This window comes from Coturnix japonica, chromosome 2 (genome assembly GCF_054131305.1).
Source record: "Coturnix japonica strain WE chromosome 2, WE-NBRP24, whole genome shotgun sequence".
Classification (NCBI taxonomy): Eukaryota; Metazoa; Chordata; class Aves; order Galliformes; family Phasianidae; genus Coturnix; species Coturnix japonica.
In genome coordinates this window covers 19571580-19592597 of record NC_140664.1, presented here as the reverse complement: position 1 = coordinate 19592597, position 21018 = coordinate 19571580, and the positions used below count along the sequence as shown (strand labels likewise).

The following is a 21018-nucleotide window of genomic DNA, read 5'->3' as shown; positions in this document are numbered from 1 at the left end:
TAATGTTTCCTCCATTCAGTCTGTTACGTCACCATACAAATCCCTCCCCCCTCATTTTAACCAAGTTCTCTTTCAGTTGCAATCATATTCTCTTATCCTACATCTTAGTTACCTCTACTCACTATTTTATTTTATTTTATTTATTTAATGGCAGCCATTTCCTATATAAAAATATTCCAGGAACTAAACTCCAGCTTGAATTTAGCAGACTGCACAGCAGTTATCCTTCTCCAGAAGCTCCCAGGTATGCCCTGCTGAACCCAAATTGCCTGAATGAGGTTTATGGGTCACTGGACAAAGGGGCAATGAATAAGATAAGGAGGAAACAGCAGGGATGCCAAACAATACAGAAATAAGTACTAATGGGTAAAAATTGAAGAATCTGTATTTCAGCAAAGTATAAATTCAGAAAACAGTATTTGTATCAAAAAGATACACCACACAGAGGACCTTTCACATTTCAGTTCTTTCTTCCAGAGATTGCTTTATGTGACTTTCATCCTTAAGACATAAAGAAGATTAACAATGTCTCTGTTAGATACACTGAAGTACCACATCATTGGACCAATCTGTTGGTCTCAGAAACACGGTGTAACTGAAAGAATTCGAACAGGGAAAACAAATTCTAAATAGGCATTTCAAAGTAAGAAAGAATATACATTCTAATGCACGTTTTGATCAAATTCAATCGATGTCATCTATAAAGAAAAACATCCTCATAGTGATATATTTCTAGTAGTGAGGTATTAACATCCAATTGATTTTAAACTCCCTTAAAATCCCTTCAATAAACTATTATTACCATCTACAAATAATACAGTACATCAAGATCTGATCCCCTGAAATTCAGGATCTATACCTGTTTTTTCTCACTCAAGTTCTTCAACTTCTCTATTTTATTGTCACTACTGCCAAGTTACCATTGACTATCAGTCCCAACCAGTTGTACCTGGCTTGTAAATCCATTAAATCCAGCTGTGCATTACCCCTCTTCAGTTAATCCAGTATGAGTATCATGAAATGATCTCTGTTGCCCTCCAGGTTTTCTTGCATTCCACTGAGGTGCCCCTTCCAGCTGATGTTAGCAAGGTGTAAATCCCTGTGACCAACCACTAATCCCCTACAGTGGGAGAAAATTTAGATGATGGGCAAGGGCAATGTGCCCATGACGTTAAGGGAATAATGCAGGGGGTTTCGTCACACTCCGAAGCTCCAGGGAGTAATATAGTGTACAATCGCAGCTGTTGCATAGAAAAATAACTTCACCTCAACACAAAGTCAAGACTAATTTTTAATGAACAACTATGCCAGCTGGTGATGTAAACATTTATCCCAGAGTTCATTAAATACTGTGCATCTCCCCAATTTATTTACTCTTTCCATACTGCTCTGGCTATATATGTAGCTCAGGCCACCACCCACTCAAAAACTGAACAACTAACAGAGTATCTTCAAAGAGCTTCTCCAGCTTGAGCTGCCTGTAACCCATATAATCCTTCCCAGCAAGTGGGGACATCTAGTGTCAAGAGAGTGAGCGTATAACAGAGACACCTTCACAGGGATCATCTTGTTACTCTGTACGAACTACACACTGCAATTCCAACGTTTTGGTGAGTGTAAAATACACTTGCACTATGATTTCAGCATATTTTGCATTAATTCTAAATCATAAGTCCCACATAACATCACATATCTTCATGTAATTAAAATTGCTATTAAACATTATACAAAAAGAACCTGATCGGTGTATTGGACACCAGTGGTCTTACATTAAAAACAACAACAAAACAGAAAACAAACCAACAGGGTCTATGCTCCGGAGACTTCCTTAAGTTGTTTCAAGACCTTTTCCACCTCCTGAACCTGTCAAGGTGGCTTGTACTGCAATCTGCAGGTGCAAATGAGGTCCCTTCAGCCTACATCCCCTAAGGAAGTGTTTTCCACAGTTTCTTGTTTCTTTTGTCTGCAAATCTACAAAGGAAAGCTTCTGCTTTTGCCTAAAGACACAAGTTTCTCAGCCTTCCCTATCCTGGCAGTCTCCATCTACTTGACCACCATTTGCTTAGACCAGAGCAGTTGGGAGTCTAACAGAGAACTAAGAAATGCATCTAGGAAATGTCTGGCTGCAAATACATGCCTAACAAAGTACTCATTACTGATCCTGCAGTTTTCATACCAGTGCCTTGCACACCCAAGCCAAGTCTCATTCAATATACAGGGTAGACAGCTAAGAGGGAAAAATGTAAGGATAAAAGTGGCATTTCTAACTATTATAACTATTGAGACTTCTATCACCTAAGAGACGATTTTCATTTGATTTACAATATACTCAATAATTGCAACTTGTATATAAGTGGAAAAAATCAAATATTTTTCAACCAAATAAAGCCTCCAGATTTTTTGAAGAGTCCACGAACTCAAGTTTAAAAGCTTTATATGGAAAAGGTTTTCTGCACAAAATATTTCCTTCCTACCTGAGAATGGGACTTGTAAAATTACTTGAATAACTTTAGATCTATTTTTTCCACATTCTGGAGAAAGGGAAAAAAAATTAAATGAGAGTCCTGTTATGAACTCCCTACTCTGCTCCAGCTGAGTGAAGCTTTATTTCTGCTGTCTGCAAAATAAAGGAGATCAGTGTTAAGCAGCATTTTGCAACAGCTCTTGACCCAGAATTGCCAACAAGTTATTTTTCTTCAAAAAAGATCCCATTTGTAAAACGTACTTGTACTAAAGCAATAAGCAAGCAACTTAATTACCAATTACAGAGCAGGTCTCCAGCCTTGTAACAAGCATAGACACATTCACCATCTTTTTCTCTCTCTCACTTAAACAAAGCTACATCAATGAAATACCAATGCCCAGACTAAAGCACTGCTAAAATCAACCCATAATTAAGTTTCTTTGCCGGGTTCTTATAAATTTATAATTACCCCATTCAAACTAAGACATCCTTACTGCCAAGAAAAGGAAGATAATTTTAAAGAATTGTTTTAAACTGCAAGAGAAATATCTAAAGATCCAAAGAATTCTCTGGGTCTGAGTCTCTTACAGAGGAGACAATTCTCCAGAGATAATAAGTGAAGCACTAAAGAGATAATTAGAGAAGTATTGTCTGAATTAGGTTGTTGAGTAATTTTAAAAGCCATTTATGAGAACATTTGAGAAACCAACATGGAATAACTTAACAGCGCTACAGGAAAAGAGTCACGCCTTTCTACCTTCTATTAGCACAGCTATTCTTTTCTATTACTACAGGAATATACAGGGGTAACATACTGACATCACTTGACTGGATTTTCCAATAGTGCTAAGACTCCGCAGTAGAGAATGAGACAGACATTACGAACCCCTGCCATAAATACAAGTCATTCATTCTTGTAAATTAACTATGAGAAATAAATGTATAACAGAAAACTTTCCCAATTCAGAAACATCATCGAATGAAGTCTTGATTGAAAAGGACTATCTCTGAGACTTTAGGTTATGCTATGAATTCATCTCTTAATACTGACTACATAATCTGCATTATCTAAAGGATGTATCTGTCCAAGAAGCTGTCAGATGGAGACATGCTCACATCTACAAACAAAAGAAAACCGTACAAATAGCTTTTTAAGTTGAAAAACAACCATGGGACCACTCTAATAAGCATGTGCTTCAGTTAACCTGTTACAAAGACTGACTCCTACGGCACACTCTTACACAGGATGGATTTTAAACAGTAACAAATTAATTACTAAAATCAACTCTCAATAATTCTACTTTCAAATTCTTACACTGGATATGTAACTGGTAGTGCCATCAATCTCAATCTTTCTTCAACTCCATGTTAAACCTCCCATATTTAACTCTGTCCCCCCACATCTCTGTACTCTGCATCGCCTTCCCTTCTGTTAGGTACAAACTGCATCATCTCTGCTCATGGCACACAGAGGCACCCGAAGTAGGAAAGCATAAATGTTATTTATTGCTAGGCTGTATGTGGTATGTTAGAGTAGGATAACAGACCTCTTTGTTCCAAATCCCTGTTTTATTTGGGTACAACCCACTATTTGTGAAAAAAATATATGCATGTTTTTAATTATTTTCTGTCATGGCTCCCAGAGGCCTCCAAGCATGGGCACTTATAAAAAAAAAAAATTATTATTGTTTCTTATTTTGTCCTTGAGCAGAAAAACAAAAGACAGAGGGAAACAAATGTGAAACTAAACACAAGAGCATTACAAAAACATTTCGCATAAGTATTTTGCATCTCTAGGAAGGGAAAAAAATCCCTCTCCCTAGTTAACTAAGTTTATTTATCCACATTGTTTGCAAGTGTTTTGTTATTCAAAAGTACTGAAGAGCACTTTCAAGCTACCTGTTCTGCTGCAGTATTATTGAGTTATGCAAACATCTAAGAAATGCCTGCTGTGCCCACTTTGCTGGGATGCTGCATGCTGAAAAAGGCAACCAAGCACAGAAAGCTCATATCACTGTCAAGCACAAAGGAGCACAGACCTGTGTCTGCTTCTCAAGGAGAGCACTGATTTGCACACTGTCACCTTCCTGGTGACGTTTCTATTGGACACCTGCTATTGCTCCTGCTCCAGTCCATAGCATATGAATCACAGAAGAAGATGAAAAGCATCTAATGTGTAGGCATGATTTACATTTATTTACAGCTGAGAGACGTGGGTACCCAATTCTTGAATTACTGCTAACATTTAGGCATTGGACATCTAATGCAAAACACATTCAGTGTGCAAGTGCAGGAATCACACAGAAACACAGAATGACCCGGGTTGGAAGGGACCTCAAGGATCATGTAGTTCCAACCCCCCTGCCTGGCAGGGCCACCAAACATACACATTTACTAGATCAGGTTGCCCAGGGTCCCGAAACCTGGTCTTGAACACCTCCAAGGACGGGGCATCCACAACCTGCCTGGGCAGCCTGTTCCAGGGCTGGGCAGCCTGTTCCAGGAACCCAAGCCTGCCCCTGTCAGATGGATGAGGAAACAGTCACTTGCCATCATGCTGCTTTCAGAGTGCTGACTTTCCTTCCTTACTGTTACAGGTACCAAGAGAGGCAGCTACAGGGGAGGAAAGGGAGAAAGCCTGCTGTCTCAGAGATTACATTCTCCTGTTTCATGAGATGTAAGAATGAAGAACACTAATTAACCCCCAAGGTACAGAAAGGCAATCCCCCTTCTTAATAGGAATCACTACCAAAAGTGATTCAGTTTGAAAATATGAACATGTTTTTGTTTTGTTTTTTTTAAGTTTTCAGCAATGTAAGAAACTAAAAGGATAAGAGATTGCAGTGCAAATGTAAGGGCATTTTTTCTTTAATTGGTTTGGCATACTAACGTACTATTCCCCCTCAGCACATAGAAAATGGCATGGATAGTTACCAAAACTTAAGTGATTTGAAAGGCTGCACAGAAACCACACAAGTCCCCTGGTCCACTATAATCCCATCATGGGAATTATTTTATTTGCTTATAATCTTTCCAAATATTCACCATCACTACTCACTTCCTTAACTTGCTGAAATGTGTTAGTCTAAGATCACTTGATCTACCCCTCCATTACCCTCACAGTTTAATAGGTAAAATACTGTGTCGGCATAAGAACAAATTAAAGCGCGCACTGTTTGCATGAGGTGAATCACCCTGCTCAAATTAAACACTAATCAACGGGTCGATTGCTTTATTGCTACAAACACTGAAGGAAAAAACAAGGCAACAACAACAACAAAATAACCAAGAGGGAAAAAAAGCAGAAGTGAGCACATCTTCCTCTCTTCCCAGTTTGCTGTACATTCAACAACAAGGAAAACACACCTGATTTACACTTCCAAACAATCTTTCCAACCAAATTATAGCAGGTTTTTGCACACAAACAGAAATGCAATCTTGTTTGATATAAATCATAAAACGAATTTATTTAAACAGTTGCCTGAAGGTAAGCATTGAATTGTGCCTCATAGAATCAAGCACTAAAGCTACAGCATCACCTATAGATGCTGCCCTTTCAAATTAATGATTTAACTTAAAATCAGTGGGAAGTCTTCAGCCAAGTAACAAACAGATCAAATGTAAACACGTATGTTTGCTGTCTAACAAACACGTTATACACATCTCAGTCCAACTGACAAGTTCATCATTTGAAATCCTTTTTCCCCCCCTTTGTTATATAATCTTTCACACCACTGAAGTTGATTTTGACTTCTTAATTTATTTCAATATGTTTTGGCCATTCCCTTAAATCACGCATTAGCAAATTAAATTTTAACAAATGCCCATGAATTTACAAAATAATTTTGCAGCAAGATCTGCAGTACTTACTGCTGAATCCACGGTGCGTTGCAATGAGTTTTCAGGAACACTGACACTGAAACAACACCTTCCCACACAACCGCACCATTTGAGTATAGCTCCTTGGAGCTGCTTCAAATGGATGCAGGACAGGAGGCAAAACGCAAGTGACAGGTAGTAGAAGGGAGAATTCACAGGAGGCTACTTTTTGAGTCCTCCAGAAAGTCTCATCAAAATACCAAAGCTACGTGCAGTGCTTTGAATCTCCCACTATAGCTGCTCTTCTCCAATAAGGAACGAAGTGTGTTTATAGAAACAAACAGCCCTCTCCCTGACTTTTAACCACTGAACTTAACTTTTAAAGGACACTGATGATAGAATATTCTCACAGAAGATGAGAAAATACAATGCATTATTAACAGAAAAGGAAAGTAAACAAAAAACATACTTTTCATGGTTCCATCTTCCTCTTCGTCATCGTCGCTATTTATTACCATGGTCCCCAGGTCTGACTCTAGCATGGTACTGTTGTGTTCAATCATTGTCTGAGCGCCTTCACTCATCGTGCTTGTGGCCCGCATGGTACTAGCACTCTCTGAATTGGTCTTCACCATGGTGTGCGAGTCCAGCTCATCTTCATCCTAAAAGAAACACTGGTCAGAATGCAGCAGAGCATTTCAGAAAACCAAGTTAAGATGCAATAATTTAGATACCTATTCATTGTTTTTTAATCTCTTCACATGACCTATCTATACAGCTAGACTAACAGGTTTAATACTACCAAAAGAATGTGAAAAAAAAAGGCAACCTATAACGGTAAAAGAAAAAACTTCATCCTATCTGCCAGCTTTATAGCGCTATTGATTTACCAGAAACATGTCCCACACAATCACTTTTGCACCCAGCTTTGAATATCTCACTGATCTTCTGGACTCGGTACGCTTCTCCAGGACTAAAAATCAGTAACATGTTTTGTTTGGTTGTTCTGAAGCAGATCATCACACCAAGGCTATCACCCTTAACTAAATAATATGTTTTTTATCTAGTATCTTGACAACAACCTGTCTTGAGAGACCACCATGAAGAGGAGCAATCCCAAGCACAAATATAGGAGCAATCCCAAGGAGATGGATCTGGCAGTGATGGCTGATGGAAGATTTAACATGAGCTGTCAGTGTGTGCTTGCAGCCCAGAAGGCCAACCATATCCTGGGCTGCATCAAGAGAAGGGTGACCAGCAGGTCAACAGAAGTGATTCTGCCCCCCTGCTCTGCTCTTGTGAGACTCCACTTGGAGTACTGCATCCAGTTCTGGGGCACCCAACATGAGAGGAACATGGAACTGTTGGAGCAGGTGCAGAGGAGGGCCATGAAGATGATCAGAGGCCTGGAGCACCTTGCCTAGGGAGACAGGCTGAGAGAGCTGGGGCTCTTCAGCCTGGAGAAGAGAAGGCTCTGGAGGGACATTATAGTGGCCTTCCAGCACTTGAAGGGGGCCTACAGGAAAGCTGGGAAGGGACCTTTTAGAAGGCTATGTAGAGACAAGACAAGGAGAAATGGTTTTAAACAGGATGAGGGTAGAGTTTGACTAGATATTAAGAAGAAATTCTTTACTGTGAGGGTGGTGAGACTCTGGAACAGGTTGCTCAGTGAGGTGGTGAGTGCCCACTTTCTGGAAGCATTCAGGGCCAGGCTGGATGGGGCTGTGAGCAACCTGGTCTAGAGGGAGGTGTCCCTGCCTATAACAGGGTGTTGGAACTACATGATCTTAAGGGTCCGTTCCAACCCATTCTGTGATTCTATGATTTTGAATCGATGTGCCAGGAACATAAAACAGAGAAATAATGACCACCCAGTTAATGAATTATTAATTTTATATGGAATATCAATATTTGAAAATACTGTTGGGAAATGCCATTCATTTTTGCAGTTTGATTTCAACCATGTGCACGACAGCACAGCACTTCATGAATGCATACAAGCATTTTCTACATGAGTACATTTTTAATGCTCCTCTCATTGACTAAACAAGAAATAATGCCCACCGCTGTCAAGACACTGTATGCCAAATTTTGAAATTTTACATGTAAATACTATGTTCACTGATTTTATAAGATTCCCAATCCAACTGGAAACAGTCATGTATGTACACATTCTCTCTACTGTAAATGAACTTCAATTGCATCCTGATACAAAATATCTCTGGTTAGGAAAATATGCTCATATCATAAAAATATCAGATAACATTATTATGTGCCTATTACAAGTAACATGCCTGTTATTACACAGAACATTAAAACAAGATTTTACCCGAAAACTAATTTTTCCTTTTACTAAACATGCTTCATATTTTAACTACAGAACAACCTGTAAGGAGTGCAGAAAGAAAGAAACCCAGTTACCCAATTCTCCAGCTCTGGCCCTTTTTATTTCTCACTGAACTAGCTCTTTTCCCTTCCTGTTATTCCCTGACATGGCACACAACTTGCCTGTTGTACAAATGGAATTGCAAGAAGCAGCTACACTGTATGAATGCCTGTTTCATAAATGGGTAGTCAAAGTAGGTACGGAGAACCATATTTAGTAAGAGTACCAATAGACCAGCTCCTACAATAAGTTCTGTTATGTCTTGGCCCAGAGACATAAAAACAGATCTCGCTTTGATTCAGAATCTAGCTAACAACACAGTACGCTGAAACCAGGATACAGACATTTGAATAAACTGTCAAATGTCAAAAGAATCATAGCTTCCCACATTATAATTTGTAAATATTTCAGAGTTCTTAAATTTCATTTCTAACCTGCACACTAAAACACTCTGTGTAGCACCATACCCTTAAAAACTCAAGATACTCCTAAAGACGGACAGTTTACAGATACAGCACCAGATGACCGTGCCTGTAAATAAATAGGAATATTTTAGTAGTGCTCCTCCTGGTGGCAACTTTGATTTTCCTCTTTTTTTTTCTTTTTTTTCCCCCCCCAGTTCACACTAATCTCACTGCTTTCTATATTTTTCCCTTCCCAAATGGTTATTAGGAAGCCAAAGTATTTTCTTCTAATATTCTCTCTCTCTCTCTTTTTTGCATTGTATTTGAGAATTGTCTAAAGTATTTATTGATAAGTGTTTCTTTCAGTAATGCTGTACAATGGAAAACCAAGTGAGAACATACTGCTTTTTATCTTAATAAACAATAAAAATGAAGCATCTCCAATACAGAGAAGCAGCTGAGATTAAAACAGAGTTAACAGCTGACGTACATGTTTGCTTGACTAATATCCACTCAGAAAAGTTGAAAGCAGAAAGGAAATACATTTTCCTGAAGCTTAAATTCTCTCTATATTTTTTTTTACAAGTGGGGAGAAAGAAATAAAAAGAAGGTGGTGACCACCAATATAAACAAGTAAAAAGTGAATTAATAAACCAGAAGATCTTAAAATGGGTGCTTATTAAAAATGCTGATTTTTTAAGTTCCTGAGCCAAATTGAGCATCTGGATTCTTTCAAGGAATAATATTTCATTTTCCAACCTAGAGTGACAAATGTCTTTGTTTTACTATTATCTTTCAGCATAGAGAACAGCTGTCACCCAGTACCTGGAAGACTGAGGATGACAAAAGCCAGCCTCAGTACCAACAGAATTGTGCCCAAAAGGGATACATACAAAAATTCTGATCTTGTTTTCTCTAAATTAGAAATGAGATACTGAAGGAGAGCAATATAAATTTCTTCAGAGCCTGTGTACATTTCAAAATAATCAATGTTGTAGATTAAACCAGGTTGCTTCCAGAATTATTCTTCCAGTATTGCTCACCAGTAGGAAATTTAGCTAATACTACAGCAGATCATACTGGACCTGAAAAAGTAACAGAATACTCCTATAAAGTTATGTAAGTGCGTGTTTATATGACAGATGAAAGTGATTCCTTAGAACAAATTATGATTCATACTTTACAGTTCATAAATATTGATGTTGAATTTCTGATTTGTTATTAAAAAGGTAAACTCCTTGATTAAATAAAAACAAATACAATATTCATTTTAATTACCAAAGAATATAAAGTATTAAAGCTGAAGCATCATGTTCTCATACTGTTTATGAAAAGAGATCCAAGAATCAAGAAAGAACAGCTAACTATGACTTTAAACTATCTGCCATTCTCTTCTGCACAACTAGTATCATTTGTATTTCCTAGAGGTTTCTGATACATGTGAGTAAGAGGGCTAAGGTCTCCTGAAATGCTAAAGGAATTTTAGTCAGCCACAACTGAGCAACATTATATCCCAAAGTTAGAACTTGATTTCAAACTAAAAGAGGAGAGATTTAGACTGGATATAAGGAAAAAGTTTTTTATTATAACGGTACTGAAGCACCAAAACAGGTTGCCCAGAGAGGTGATGGATGCCCTATCCCTGGAGACACGAAAGGTCAGGCTTGATGGGACTCCAATCAACCTGATCAAGCTATAGGTGTCACTGTCCACTGCAGGGGAGTGGAAAGGGACCATTAAAGGTCATCTTGTCTAAAACAACACTATGATTCCCTAAGAATATTTAGAAGATTACTAATACCTTGCCACCCTATGCAACTAATTCTCCTCATGTACTGAAGCAAGATAAGAAGTTAGAAGCTAAACAAAGCGAATCCTTAAAGCATGAAGATGTAAATCACAGAGACTCAACTGCTAGGATAAGAAATTCAAGAAGGCTTCATTGGTAACAGCATGCAAGACTTCAAGAAATGCTTGTTACACAGAAGATACCGACACACAAGAGAAGTTTTCAGTTGAGGTGAGTTTGCGTATCATATATGAACCTACAATGGGATATAAACAAATGAAGTGAGATGATCAAGGTTTATGGAATTTTTCAGTCATATTTTTAAAATTCATAGGGAAAAGGGGGATGAAGACTAGCAAAGAAAAACAAACAAGACAAGAAAATATGCCAGCTTCCCATGAAATCTCTAACTATGGTTTGTGTGAATTAAAAAAACACTAGATGGCACCAAAGACAGCAACTAGTTTGCAATACATTAAAGGAAGATTTACATGCTGGCAAAATTTAGCATCCCGTAAAATAATTTCATTTACTATTAACACTTCATCATCACCCTCGAAAAACGTGCCTGTAGTCACAGCTATCTTTTTATAAAAGCACTGTAGTAGTTACATAAACACATAATACATTTTGGTCAAGAACAAGGATTTTTAAAAGTCCCTAACACCTACAAAGCCCAACTATAACCTGAGTACATGCCCAGTACTGAGCGCATGTTGAAGCTTAAAGGCATCAGCAAAACACATCAAGACAACTTTCAGCACACATTGAAATTCTAGCAGATTCCAAGAGTCCTACATACGAAGACTAAAAGTCATTACACAATGTTTAAGATTTTTTTCTACATGTGTTTAATTGCTACACCTACAAACAATGCTGCTCACACCTTCTGGGTCTAAATTGCTGTGGACTTGAACAACATGCTCCTAAAAGCTGTTTATGCCCTTTAGGTAGATATATTTCACACAACATAGCCATCTTTATACATTTCTTTCTTGATTTCACAACACTTAAAGGACTGCAGTCAAAATCATTTACTACATATGACAAATGTCCTTTAACTTCAGAGAAAAAATGCTACGAGATCAGAAAGTTTTATCACTGTTTGTGCTGCAGATCTATATAGCTTATCTACAGATAGATAAATAGATACATGCATGCACACATGAAAGACACATTACAGTAAACATTAAAACCTCTAAAAATACAGACTAGTGTAGCATATTTAAAGGACAGAATAACTTAAATGACACAACTTGTCCTTTAAACAATATAAATATTATAAAAATCAGGGAACATTTATAGCAATTGTTTCTTGATATCTTGAAAGACCTTCCTATAAATAATATATGATTAACCAAAAGAGCTTCTGAGTGAATGAATAAGCCTAAAGACAGGAATAATTGATAACTGACAGTTGTCCAAGTTGCTGATAGTTTTCTAAGAAAACACCAAAATGGATTACAGAAGAAGTAATTACTCATCTCAGTACTCTAAAATAATTAAGCATTCTTCACATAATAGAGGCATTAAAATGTAGAAGAAAACATAAAGGAGGAATTGCTTGTTAGCTCATTCCTTTAAAGAGCCACAGAAATAAATATTTAGACATGTTTCCTGCGAGCTGCCAGGCAACGAGTCACTTCGCATTCCCATAATACAGCTGCCCAACCTCAGACTCAAATTCACATCACACTTCAAATAGTGCACAAGAGAAGAGATTGGTCATGTTTAGCAATGCCTAAGCTAACATTTAAACTTTGATATCGGGATTAACCTTCTGTAGAATAAACCACTTGCAATTTTTGCTTAATTAAAAAAATCTGTACAATTACCTCAGCACCTATCAAAACATGTCAGTTTGTCAGAAAGCATTCTCATCACACAAGCAGCTCTTGTAATAGGCATAAAATCAATTCAGAGCGCACAATCCGTAATGATATTATATATCTGCTGCAAGGATACATACATGAAGACTGTATTTAATGTGGCCATTTATTTACAGCCATATAATGAAGTTTTAGAAGGGCAACAATTATTTACATTATGATTGACAACTTCCCGTGCTACAAAAGATTCACAGAACGTTATAAAAACAAAAAATAGGAAGCAGTTTTAGAGATGGGACTCTTCCTCACCTGAAGAATAATGATCCAAAACTGATCCTGAAAACTAAATATGTAGCAGTGAAATCTTTGCATCTGACTTATTTCTTCAAAGACACCCACTAGTTTCTATTCCACTTTCCACCACTGTACATCACTCATGTGTCCATTACCATACAGACATAGCCTTAAGAGGGAACTAAATATACATATTCAAATATAGCCGGTCAAGGTCAAGTCCTGTTTCCTAACAAAGAGAACATTACACTTGAACACTTACACCTTTCTTCCTGACAGCTCCCAGCACACCTAACAGTGAGTAATTAGCATGACCGCTCCAGCTTTACATAGGAAATTCTTGGGGTTTTAGAGCAATAAATTCAAGCCCCAGACAGGTTAACTCAAACCATTCTTTTTCAACAGTATATGAACTCAAATCACTGCCCATGAGAGACCTTTAACACTGATAGACTGTCTGCTTACCATTAACACCAATACTTGCTCCTGCAAGTATTTCTCAGGCCTGGGACTGCCTTAGCACTTCTACGGTTAGAGCTCCACAGCAATATCACTGAGACCAATCCACTTTTAAAGGATCATTCTGCAGAATTTGTGCTGTGTGCCTGTTATCTCCCAACTGCACGGCGACACCAATTTCATATACAATCTGGAAATTAAGCATTATTTCAAATTGAGGATTTCAGGGTTTAGTTTTTTGGTGTTTTTTCCTTGAACAAACATAAAAGTGCTAATGCTTTCATTTTATCCTTTTGTTTATTGTGGTTTTCTCTAAGAACCTCTGGATCCATTCACCAATCTCCACCTAGGAAGATTTACAAACTGAAATCTGCACTGTGCAGAATTTAACTTAATTCTGGTCTCAGTCACACCTATGTGTTGCTCCAGTCTTCTAGGATCAATGCACTGAACATGTGAATAGCATGCAGTCAGGACACACAGTACAGAAAACTTCTCAAATCACATAAATTGTAAATAGTTCGTCCCACTCTGCATGTTTTGTGCTGTTAGGTGACCAGAAACTAGAGCAACTGCAAGTGACAAAGATGTTGGTGACATCTCTCAACCAACCTGCAATATCCTACAGTGTAGTACTGCACTGAAAGCCAGTGGTGAGATCTGAAAAGCCACAATCACAACTGAATTATTATTAAAATCATCTTTTAATTCATCTGATCCAACCCTGTCTTGAAAGTATTCATGGTTGGGGCATCTACCACATCTCTGGGCAGCTTGGTCCAGTGCCTCACCACCCTCAATATAAAAGACTTCTTCCTTATATCTAACCTACATCTACCCTCCTTGAGTGTAAAACCATTTCCCCTTGCAGTATCACAATGTAAAATCATAGAATCATTAAGGCTGGAAAAAAGCTCTAAAATCATCCATTTCAAACATCCACCTACGACCAGCGCTTCCCACTAACTCATTTCCCTCAGTACAAAATCTAAACTGTTCTTGAACACCTCCAGGGACAGGTCAACTTGGAGTCTTCTCTTGGCTGAACAGCCCCAGCTCTCTCAGCCTGTCCTCACAGAAGAATCATTCCACCCCTTGGATATTTTTGTGACCCTCCTCTGGACAGGTCTATGTCTCTCCTGTACTATTCACAGTTCACTGCATAATATGGATTGCTGACAAACTGTACTTGTCAAAATAAATCCCTTTTCATCACTTCACTGTCAGCATTCTCCATTTCAACCACTCAAATGCACACATAGGGCAACAGCAAATACAAGATATTCTAATTTGCCTTAGTCATCAATGAATTTTACTACAGACTACTCCTGGACTTGACCACTCCCATGCGATTCATTATGATCAAGTCACACATTCCCTTGTATAAGGCTCCCTTATACATTAAATTGTAATAAATAAATAAAACTTATGCAATCCTAAATTCTGACATTTATACCCATGCAACCTCAGACTACATAATCAGAAGTTATACCTAAGTTTGGGCTAATGGCAAATACATCAACAATACCCAAACGTTTTAAGTTCTACAATTTGTAAGGCAATAATAGGGAGGAAAGAATGCTAGTACAGACACTAAGTTTTAACATATGTAATAGATCAGTCACTTCAGATGCCAGCTATTCTATATACTACGTAACAAATATCAACTCAGCATGTAAAGTCACACATCACATAGGTAGTATTTCTTAATGTAAAACAATAATCCTCAACCTTCCACATTTGATTTACTACTGATTAAAAGACAAAGCTATCAACATTGTTAGAACATACCCTTAAAATAGAAAATGAAAGACCACCATTAGCTAAGCATATGCATTTTGTCTAGTGATGTACTGCATGATACACTCATAAATATCTGCATGGTCATACAGTACATGGCTGAAATGCACCACCCAATGCCTTGCTGTGTTCATACCCACTGCTTGGGCTCCACAAACATTCAACAAGCATCGATCAACATGAGTGGGTGCCACTTTGTCCATATGGAGGAATTCAGTTACACACCTTAGGTTCACACACACCTCCATGTCAGAAGCCAGAACATCAGACTGCTCCTCTTCTGCCATCTGTCACATTGCAAAATGCAATGGAATATTGGTGGGAAGACTCAACCTCCACTGCCATGCCACTAGCACCCACCAACCAGTGTTTATCTTTGCTTCTCTAACACACATCTCATGCCCAGTTTGTCCTAAACTGGCCTTCCAACACAGCCTTGAGTCCAACTCTACTTTGCCACACCTTTCACACAGTGCTCTGAGACAAATTCCATGTCCCTGGGTGACATGGAAGCCACAGCAAACACAACAGCTAACGTCATTGGCCTACACTAAACAGGAGGCATCACTTTCAGAACAGCCCTCATAAATCACCTAGAGTAATAATGAACACTGGTTTATTTCTACCATTGCCAAATAATTATAGTAATTATGATTTATTTCCCACTCTATATATGTGTTACCATCATCATAATTGGAAGAATTAAAAGCTGTCATCATTTCTACATCACATGCACAACTTCATTCAAATAATACTGCAAACACTAGTTATTTTGCTGCATAGGTAACTACTTTGTGTATTAGACTCTACTAAGCTAAGAAACCTGAATTTATGAAAATGTTAGTACATTTCTAGAAGTAAAAATGGAACCCCAACAGTATTTATCTTTTTTTAATGCTAGTCAGAAAAGCTGAACTTGACATGGTTTCTCTACCCACCTCTTAAAACTTACTATGGTGATGCATGAAACAGTACTGAAAGCTGGCTCATACAGCATTACTCACAGAACCATTACTCATTACGAATAAGGGATAAAGAACTTGGACCTCACAGGCTAAAGAAGTGGTAGAAACAGAAAAGTACTTGAAGACAGGAAGCTGCCAAAAAACAATAGTAACTTATCTATAAAATATGAAAAGTTCTAAGGAAAAAGAAATACAGACCGAATTTTCCTCTTCTTCTTCTAGTTCCCTCTGCTGCTCCTCGTGTCGCTTTGCCTTTATTTCCATAGCTTCAGTGATAAGGTCCCTTAGAATTGAAACTGGCTTGGCATTCTTAATAAATGTATGCTAGGGGAAAAAAAAAAAAAAAAAAAAGAAAAAAAAAATTCAATGACATCATTACAATAGATACGGCTCAGATATAATTGCAAGTGTTATTCAACACCAATGACTTCAACGATAAATTGTACTTCACATCACACTGTAATTCAAATCTAAAACGTGGCCATTTTTAACTACTTCATAACTAAGATTTCACTTCTATTTACCCACTCCATACTGGTATGGCCATACAATATAAGGACATAAAAATATTAGAGAGTATCCAAACGAGGGCTATGAAAATGGGGAAGGGCTTATAGGGCAAGACATATGAGGAGTGCTAAGGCCGCCTTGTTTGTGCAGCCCAGAGCAGAGGAGCTGAGGGGAGGCGTGATGGCGGCTGCAGTTCCTGACAAGGAGCGGAGGGGCAGCGCTGAGCTCTGCTCTGTGTGACAGCGACAGGGCCCGAGGGAACGGCATGGAGCTGTGCCAGGGGAGGGGAGGCTGGGGGTGAGGGACAGGGTCTGCACCAGAGGGTGGTGGGCATGGAACAGGCTGCACAGGGCTGTGGGCATGGCCCCACGCTGACAGAGTTCACAGATGATTTGGACAGCGCCCTCGGACATGGAGTTGGGATTTTGGGTGGTCCTGCATAGAGCTGGGAGTTGGACTTGACGATTCTTCAGAGGTCCTTTCCAGCTTATTCTACAAGACTTTGATTTTTATTAAAAAATAAACAAGCAAAACAAAACAAAAACCAGCAAGACTTAAGAAATATAACTACAAAACAACTGCTTTATAGTTAGGGACATAATTGTCCCAAGGAAATGTGCATTAAGTAGTAAATAAATAGAGTGGTGATTGTCTGACATAGAAAAACAAACTTTTTCAGATATTCAGTTACAGTATTTAATTAATCTTAACAAGCTGACAGCATAAATTAGCGGCTGTAAGCAGAGCAAGTATGGCTGTTGCTTACTCCAACAGACCTGTACTTGAATATGTCATAAAACATTTCTTCATCTAGGAGGGTGAAATGTGGAACAAGTAAAAAAAAAAAAAAGAAAAGAAAAGAAAACATTATTTTTAGGAGGAAGAGAATTTTAATTCAAAGCCATTTACAGCATCATTTCCTCCTTGAAGACAACCCGTGGATGATACCATTTACATTCCTGTTACGCTCTAATAACCCCCTACTGTTATAAAAATTCTTGTCTCATATTATCATATGAAAGTACAACTGAGTCAAAATGTAGCTCTCAGCACTTCAGACGTATTATTACTGATTAAAAAACTGTTCTATGAAGAACAAACTTGATAAATCCTAGTGTCCTCCTTTGCCTGTTACCCATCCCCTCCCTTGATACATGAATTGAATTACCCTTCTTTCCCCTCCATAACTGTTCCTCACAAGTGGTATTTTCATTCCCACCTGTACCCCTCCAACATACCCATGGCACCTCCTGCTCCGCTGCGCATGCTCCAACTGGGAAAAAGGCAACATGTACAACTAATGGATGCAAGTAGTCAGTCTTCTGGCCAGTAAGCATAGGGGACATGTAACACTGAAGGCTTTTTGTTACTAGTATGCATTAATACAAGTCTCTTTTAATCAGTTCCAGTCAATAGTTAGCATACAAATTTCTGATCTTGAATTCCAACTTTTACTTCCCATCCATTTTACTTTCAATGAGAGATAAAATACTTCATACCATAAATATGAATTTTATGTTTTATTACTGAAAATTACTTTCAAAGATGTTCTTCTTGTAGTGGGCTAAATTCTAATGTAAATTTAAAACCAGCATGCTCCTACCTCAAGACAGAATACAGGTATCACAGTTGTCTTACACCAGAAATTTCAGAAGTTCTTATGTAGATTGATGAAATGAAAATTAAGAACAATATTTACCAGTATCAGTGAAAAGCATACATGAAAATATCTAAAACCTTACTTAATTTTTTGCTTCTTGTTAGAAAAGAAAGCTTATTTATTGGAAATTTTAGATTCATTTCAGATGAATCTAAATCATTTAGATTCACTTATGGGAAATTTTAGATTCATCAAGGAACCAACTACAGATATTCTAGGTTTTTTTTTCCTTTCATCTGCCTTCCATCTACAACGTGAAGATAGACCTGATTTCCCTTGGTTATTTAAAGGTTGACCATGACAGTACTGAAGTTAAGTGGACAACAAAACTAAAGAAGTAAACCAAACTAGAAGAGCATACTTTTTTCATGTTTTCCCTTTTACTGTGCACCAAAACATGTAGTTCTTGTAAAATTTTGTTGGTTTCACAATACTACACCTCTCTTGACAGATCAGTCCCTCCTGTTTGATTTTTGTAGTTCTTTGAAATTTCTCTGCTTTATTTTCATCTCAGTACCAAAATGCTAAATGGCACTTAGTACCAACTGTTAAATTTCCAAGCAACACACAGGTTAGTTCAGTGGGAGACCTAAAGCCTGTTGGTTCACGCTGCCAACTGTGGTTGGAATTGAAAAGTGCTCAGTTGGGGTAACAGCCCAAGAATAGCCTCTTTATCCTGTCCATCCATATCAGATCCTTCTAGGATACAGAATAACCTGTCTTGTTTAATTTGGCATGACCAAAAGGGCAGACTGAGTACACTCCATGGGTGGTCCCTACTGAAGGGTTCCTTAACATAACACTGGCCTAAACCCTATGATCTGCTAAGGTCTCTAATCACTGAACAAGAACCCATTTTTAATACAAAGAACCAACTCTAAACTTCAGGAGGAAATTACTGTTTAGAAGTAACAAAGGAGGAACAAAACAGTGCTAGAGATATAAAAGGTGATACAGAAAAGATCACAAAATGGAGAAGAAATAAGGCAAGAGACATGCTCTTAAATTTTCACAACCATTCTGGTTTGAGACTGGGAGATAAAGCCATAAAACTTGCATTTCCTTTGAAACTTGAAGACTGACCTGTAGCAGCTGTGTTGCTGTAGCTCTTTGTTCAGGATTTTTCACTAAGCACTTCTTCACGAAATCTGTGAATTCATCAGACCAGAGCTCCGGCTTCCGAAAGGTTGGAGGGGGATTTGTAGGAATCATAAAAATAGCCTAGATAAAAAGCAAGAACAATAGAAAATTGAAACAAAGCACATCATCACAGTACCGAATTCAAGGAAATAAAGTGCTTTATCCACCTTTCTTATCAAGTTAAGAATCTGGAAGACAAATTTCAAGTAGGGTAGGATTTCCACTCAGACAGAGATTCAGGATGTAAATCCATCTGCTACTAATGTAGCTACTTCCCATTAGATTTTCTCTATTTAAACTGCATCCCATTGAGCACATCACCCTCTACATTATCTATTACTGTTCATCAGTCTCAGGATATTATTTCTTTCAGAAATTCTCAGTAATGGTATTGCTTCTTCAAACAGATCCTGAAAAGTTTCTGTGAAAAGCACAGTTCACCTTCTCATCTCTTAGCTCCATTTAGTTTTATAGGAGAGCTGCTCAGAAGGGCTGGTGGGTCTATTACTTGCTGCTGCACACTCTATTTGGCTGTAGATTTTACCATTAGCACAGTATTAGTACCAGAAGCTTCAGACTGTGCTTGAAAAACAGAGAAAAAGGGAGAAAAAACTTCCAAAGATTTTATCCACAACTTCTTGAGAAGTTCGACTGCCCTCCAAAGCCTGTTTAACTTGTACAAAATCCTCATTCTAATTTTTTTTTCATATGCTGAAGAGAAGCAGAAACCAGGCAGAACACTATAAGAACTCTGTACTGCATTTTTAGTGAAAAAATATTTCAGTATCAGATACTTCATTTTAAATCTAATATTTACAGAGCTTACTTTACTATCTAATGCTGTCTAATTCAAAAACTAGAGGATCAGAATATCTTTTTTTTTTTTTTTTTTTTTTTTAATAAACTTTGGTGTATTTTACAGCAGCTTTATATTTTCAGTGGACAGCCTTGCCAAACTAACATGTGATTTCAGATTGGAGTAGTAGCTCTCTATTACCTTGTAATTGTCTTTAATTACTTACTTGCGATATAAAATTGTCAGTACAGGCGAAGTGCTTCTGGTAAAGGTGTGGCTAACAAATTCAGCTGCTCCTGTCCTTGAAAGTAATGACCTATCTGAACTCTGAACTGATGATTTTAATCTTATCTTTAGCTACTCTTAACAGCTAGCTCTGCAGTAGCTATTGAAAGCACACAGCCATAACAGAAAACCAGTAACTTCTGTTTACATGGTATCAAAACATATACCTCCTATTTGACAATGAGCATTGACTTATGTCTCAGCACATAAGCAAGGCTTAGCTCCGGAATTCTACCGAGCTCCAAAGTTCTGGAGAAATTATTTCCTTCTGCAAACTCTTTTGATCAACTACACAGCAGTGAAGAATCATAGCAAAGAACTGACATTTTTATAATTTACAAAGGACAATGAGAAGAAAGATGGAAACCATGAATCATTCTTTTACAGCAGACAATAAAAATTACAAAAGAAGATATTC

General features: G+C 37.8%; 1 protein-coding gene across 1 annotated transcript in view; it reads right to left on the bottom strand.

The window, feature by feature from the left end:
- STK3 (serine/threonine kinase 3) overlaps nucleotides 1–21018 on the bottom strand; it is a 110789-nt gene that overhangs the window by 41945 nt on the left and 47826 nt on the right. Inside the window, exons 7-9 of the mRNA XM_015856118.3 lie at nucleotides 19463–19600; nucleotides 16408–16533; nucleotides 6753–6945 (exon numbers count right to left, since the gene is read on the bottom strand). Coding sequence (XP_015711604.1) covers nucleotides 6753–6945; nucleotides 16408–16533; nucleotides 19463–19600 — 457 coding nt within the window. The remainder of the gene's footprint in view (nucleotides 1–6752; nucleotides 6946–16407; nucleotides 16534–19462; nucleotides 19601–21018) is intronic.